The following is a 5,277-nucleotide window of genomic DNA, read 5'->3' as shown; positions in this document are numbered from 1 at the left end:
GGGATTAGCCTGCCCGGGGTGGGTAAGTCAGTGGAGCGTTGCGTAAGTGGCGGTGACCGGCGGGTCCTGCCCGTCCCCTCGGGAAGGGATGAAGGCCCAGGTGCCCTAGGAAGGGACTCGCAGCTTCTTGCACACCGCTCCTCCTTCCTGGGCAGCAATGGCTTCCTCTCAGCCTTTCTCCCCCTAGACTGAAGACCCGCCGTGCCCAGCGGCCCGTGAGGAAGAGGAGGAGGTGGTTCGTGTGCTGACTCTGCCTCTGCAGGCTCATCATGCCATGGAGAAGATGGAAGAGTTTGTGTATAAGGTACAGGAGCCCGTAGCAATCCCCAGGTCCTGATTTTGGACTATTAACAAGCCCCAGATGCCCCAAGCCTGGGGCTCGGGATGGTGGGCAGGGGCTGGGACGCGTTGCTGTGCCTGGGTAAAGCTCCTGGGAGCGGTGCAGGAAGGGGACGGTGGTGGCTGGGAAGCACTGGAGGCTGTGCCCAGGATGAGCAGTGACCTGGGGAGCAGTTCTGGTGTCCCCGTGTTCCTCTAACGGGGACTGGGAGCACCCAGCACCGTTGCTGGTTTCACGCAGCGCCTGTCGTCGTGGTTGTGGTGGTTTGATAAGCAGTGGCATCAGCTGAGGGCCAGCCCAAGCGTTGCCAGCCAGGGCTCCCTCTTCCTGGATCAAAACAGGGCTCTCCTGCTGCAGGGAATGGTTGCTTTGGGTGCAGAAGGGTTAAACCCGAGGGTTCCAATCACCTCTGCCACCGGGGGGGACGCGTGGGGAGCACTCTGCAGGGTGTGGGTGGTTTAAGGGGTCCCACTGGCTGCTGATGTTGCAAAAGCTGAACTTCCTCTCCCCAAGGAGCCGCACGGGGCCTTTTCAGCCCTGGTTGTTGCGAAGCCTCTTGCTGGGCTGGTTCAGGGGGTGACTTGATGCTCCTGGGGTGTGCAAAAGTGGGGGCTGGATGCTCTGGGGGTGCCCAGCACCGCTCGCTGTGTTGCAGGTGTGGGAAGGGCGCTGGCGCGTGATCCCGTACGACGTGCTGCCCGACTGGCTGAAGGACAACGATTACCTCCTGCACGGACACCGCCCGCCCATGCCGTCCTTCCGAGCCTGCTTCAAGAGCATCTTCCGAATACACACCGAGACCGGCAACATCTGGACACACTTGTTAGGTAACCGAAGGCCTTTGGTAGCCCTGGGGCTACCAAAACTGCTTGGCCTCCGTGCACAGAGAGACCTTTTACAGCCAGGACTTGCTTGGTGCTGGGGTCCTCTCCGTGCAGATCTCGGCCCTGCCTGGTGCTGCGTGTGCAGGCAGCTTGGGCTTGGTCTTCCCAAGAGCTTCCGGAGCCCCATGGGTGGAGGGGGAGCAGGGACTTCCTCACAGCGGGGCCCCAGGGCTCTCAGTGACCGTTTGTGGCTTTGCTGATGCTCCACAAGAGCCGGGAGGGGAAATGTGTGCTGGGGGAGACTGGAAAACCTCAGAGCGCTTCCCTCTGAAACGCAGGGACCGGTTAAGGGCTCTGACAACCTCCAGGCAACTGAGCACCTCCAGGCATGCTGTGAGCAGGATTTGGCCAGAGCCTGCCCCGCGGAGCACAGCCACGGCCGCGTTTCTCCTGGCTCTTCACTGGATTCATTCTCTCTCTCTCTCACTGCCCACTCCGTGTCCTCCCTGCAGGTTTCGTCTTGTTCCTGTGCTTGGGGATCCTGACCATGCTGCGGCCCAACATGTATTTCATGGCTCCTCTCCAGGAGAAGGTGGTGTTCGGGATGTTCTTCCTGGGAGCGGTGCTGTGCCTCAGCTTCTCCTGGCTTTTCCACACCGTCTACTGTCACTCGGAGAAGGTCTCGCGGACGTTTTCGAAGTGAGTCAGCACAAGCGCGGTTGCGTGGTCCCGGAGGAGGTTTTGAGTTCTCCCCACTGGGGAAAACACTGCTTCCCCAAACGTTTTATCCGTGGGGGAAGGGAGCGTTCATCAAATCCAGTGTGGAGCCAAGAGGGAACCACAGCTGGGTCGTGGAGGGCTCTGCCCTGTGCCTGGGCATCTTAAATTCACCAGCTCAGGTGGCTGATAGGGACCCTGGGAACGCGCAGCTCCTGAGGGCGCAGCCTTTGCGCTAGGAGGGGTCTCGGTTTGGGAGTTTCCACTTCACTGGATGCCTTCAAAAACTCTGGTTTGGATTGAAACCAAACAAATGGGATTCTCAGTGAAGGGGAAGGGCTGGGCTGTAGCCGGTGCCTCTCACCGAGGTCTGTGCACAGGCTGCTCTTGGTGCTAAGCTCACACCAGGGCAGCACCAAGGTTTCCAAACCAGATCCTGCACTCTCAAGGCTCTCAAAGGCAATTGCTCGGCTGCTGCTTGCTGGGAAATCCCGCCCAGCTCCTTTGCGCAAACCCCGGAGACGCTGCAGGCCCGCGGCTGCAGAACAAACCCCGCGGCCGTGCCCTCGGCGGAGATGTCCTTGTGTACGGGGGAAGGCGCTTGCCACGGCCGCAGGGGTGGGGGTGATGCCAGCGGCTGCGTTTTGGGGGTGAAACGGTTCCTGGATCGATCGATCGAAAGCACTTTGCGATGGAGGATAATGCTCAAATCCATACACGCAAGGACTCATCCCCCCGCATCCTGATGTGGTGGTTTGAGTGCGCGGCCCCTTTCACATCCAGCGGCTCCTGTTCATCCTCTGTGCTGCTGACATCCCCAGATTCCCAGGCCCTTTTTAGTCGATGAGACCCGAGCACAGCCCCTTCTCCCCTCGGGTCACGCAGCATCACCCGCAGTGACTGCACTGGGGCGTGAATGGGTGGTAGGGCACCAACACCGTTACCAAGAAGGGAGGAGGTGGATTTTGGGGCCCAGCTGTAACTCTCTGTCATTGTCCCTTGGCCGCAGGTTGGATTATTCAGGAATTGCACTGCTGATCATGGGGAGCTTTGTCCCGTGGCTCTATTACTCGTTCTACTGCTCCCCGCAGCCACGACTCATCTACCTCTCCATCGTCTGCGTCCTGGGCATCTCTGCCATCATCGTCGCGCAGTGGGACCGCTTCGCCACCCCCAAGCACAGGCAGACAAGAGCAGGTAGGAGTCACCCTGAGTCCTCAGCCCTAGGAGGCACTTTGGGAAGATCCTGTTGTGGGATGGCTCTTCCTGTTTGTTCCTCTCAGCACCTGCAGAATGGATCCCTGCAGAGCACCACTATGCAGCAGCTGTGGGCAAGGAGCAGTTTCCTTCCTCTGCTTGAGATCCTGGGGTCTGAGATCCTCTGGTTTCTCTTCAGATCTTATAAATCCTCCACTGAGCAGGGCATGAGCTCCACCAGCCCTCGATAAACCTGAGGTTTGGAGCAGACAGCACTTAAAAGTAGCCCCAACGGTGGTGGTTGGATGGCCTGGGGCTGTGCCGTGAAGCTGCCGCCTTGGGAAGGAGTTTGGCAGCTCAGGGAGAGGAAGAGGAGGGTCCTGCCCGTTACACACTGGCACGTACCAGCCCTCCTGCAGGCTCCCCATGCACACCGGGCCTTGCCCCTGCTGCAGCCTCTGCAGATGAAAATCGGCCTCACCGAGTGTGGAGAAACAGCTCTGCCCACCCCCACCTCCCGAGGGGGCTCCTGCAGCAAAACCTCTCTGGTAGCGGCATCCTCGCTGCCCGGCGTGAGCTGGTGCTGAGCTCGTGTCACCCACGAGGCCCCCTCGACAGGGGACAGGGGGGCACTGCCACCCCCACTGCCCCCCCTGGCAGCAATCCTGGCTCCTGGCTGCTGTCCTGCTCTGGTGAGAAGCGAGGTCCTGCTGTGAGCACACACCACAGCCTCTCTGTGCTGGCATCTCGCTGCACTGCCGTTTGCTCTCTGCCAAATTAATTAGATACAGGAGCTGAACATTTCAGCACTGCTAATTAACACCTTCCCCTCGAGCTCCAAGGAGCTTCAGTGAAAAAATGAGAGGCAAAGAGCTTGAAGGGCTGGCACCCCCCAAAAGGGCCATGCCCATAGCTAGGAGCAGGAACTGCCAAAAACCCTGAGTGAGCTCTGCCCAGTCAAGCACTGGGGGTCAGCACTGGTTTTGACTGGGACATGGAGCTGTCGATGCCTCGGTTTGTGAAGGATGAACACCCCATCCACGCTGCGCCCCGGTTTGCTGATCTCTCCTCTCCGCTGCAGGCGTCTTTCTGGGGCTGGGGCTGAGCGGCGTGGTGCCCACCATGCACTTTACCATCGCCGAGGGCTTCGTGAAAGCCACCACCGTGGGCCAGATGGGCTGGTTCTTCCTCATGGCCGTGATGTACATCACGGGCGCGGGGCTGTACGCCGCCCGCATCCCCGAGCGCTTCTTCCCAGGCAAATTCGACATCTGGGTGAGTGTGGGGATGAGGTGGGCACCGGGGTCCTGCGGGGCTGGGGAGGGGGGATCGAGGGTGGTGAAGTACAGGGTGGAAAATGCTGCTTGGGAGCAATGAGGGGGGGAAAAGTGGAGCTTGAAGGATGCTCCTAGGATGGTGTGGGAGCAGCGAGGAGGAGGAGTTGTTCCTGGTGTTGCGTTGTCCCCTGTGGTCAGGTCTAAAGGGCATTTTCGCTTCCCCGCAGTTTCAGTCCCATCAGATCTTCCACGTGCTCGTGGTGGCCGCGGCCTTCGTCCACTTCTACGGGGTGTCCAACCTGCAGGAGTTCCGCTACGGACTGGAAGGGGGGTGCACAGACGACTCTCTCCTCTGAGAGCGCCTGGTTTTAGTACAAGCTTCCTAAGTGCTTTTTAAACTCTTGTCTTTGCTAAAATCAAAGGAAGACTCAAAACCGTTTGGGGTTGTAGTTTTGGTTTTGTCTTTTTTTTTTTTTTTTAAGGAGGAGGAAAAAAAAAAACCAACAGAGTAATTCCTTAGCAAAGTTGTTGACCAAATCCTCACCCCCATCCCCACACACGTGGCTGGGGCTGAGGGGAGGCAACGCTGGCCCCAGCAGCCGGGCCTGCCGCGCTCCCGGGCCTGCCGCGCTCTCGCCTCCTCCACACGTGGTTTTAGCTGCACCGGGGCCGTCCGCCCTTTCCAAAAACCAAGGGTGCGGGTGCCCCGCTCCTGGCACAGCCGAGCACCCCCTTTCCTAGCAGAGTCACACACTACCGGGCCCAGGGCCCCAGATTTTGGCAAATCCCTCGCAGCAGAGCCAGTGTGCGGCTCCCGGTGCTGCCGCCCAGGGCACGGGCACAGATTCACGTAACTTAAGTTTTAATTGTCTGTCTGTTTGTTTGTTTGTTTTTCCTTGACAAAGTAATGTAAACAGAAATG

The 5,277-nt window shown here is 59.3% G+C and overlaps 1 protein-coding gene across 1 annotated transcript; it reads left to right on the top strand.

Annotated features, from left to right (window-relative positions):
• Nucleotides 1–55: 55 nt before the first annotated feature.
• ADIPOR1 (adiponectin receptor 1) lies at nt 56–4,839 on the top strand. Its single transcript, XM_010191897.1, has 6 exons — nt 56–304; nt 996–1,167; nt 1,677–1,863; nt 2,891–3,078; nt 4,160–4,353; nt 4,583–4,839. The coding sequence occupies exons 1-6, from the start codon at nt 275–277 to the stop codon at nt 4,709–4,711; spliced, it is 900 nt and encodes a 299-aa protein (XP_010190199.1). The 5' UTR covers nt 56–274; the 3' UTR covers nt 4,712–4,839.
• Nucleotides 4,840–5,277: the final 438 nt, after the last annotated feature.

The sequence above is a fragment of the Mesitornis unicolor genome, unplaced genomic scaffold, assembly GCF_000695765.1.
Source record: "Mesitornis unicolor isolate BGI_N332 unplaced genomic scaffold, ASM69576v1 scaffold32330, whole genome shotgun sequence".
In the NCBI taxonomy this organism is placed as follows: Eukaryota; Metazoa; Chordata; class Aves; order Mesitornithiformes; family Mesitornithidae; genus Mesitornis; species Mesitornis unicolor.
Note: the sequence above shows the minus strand (reverse complement) of the source record. Positions and strands in the feature narration are given on the sequence as shown.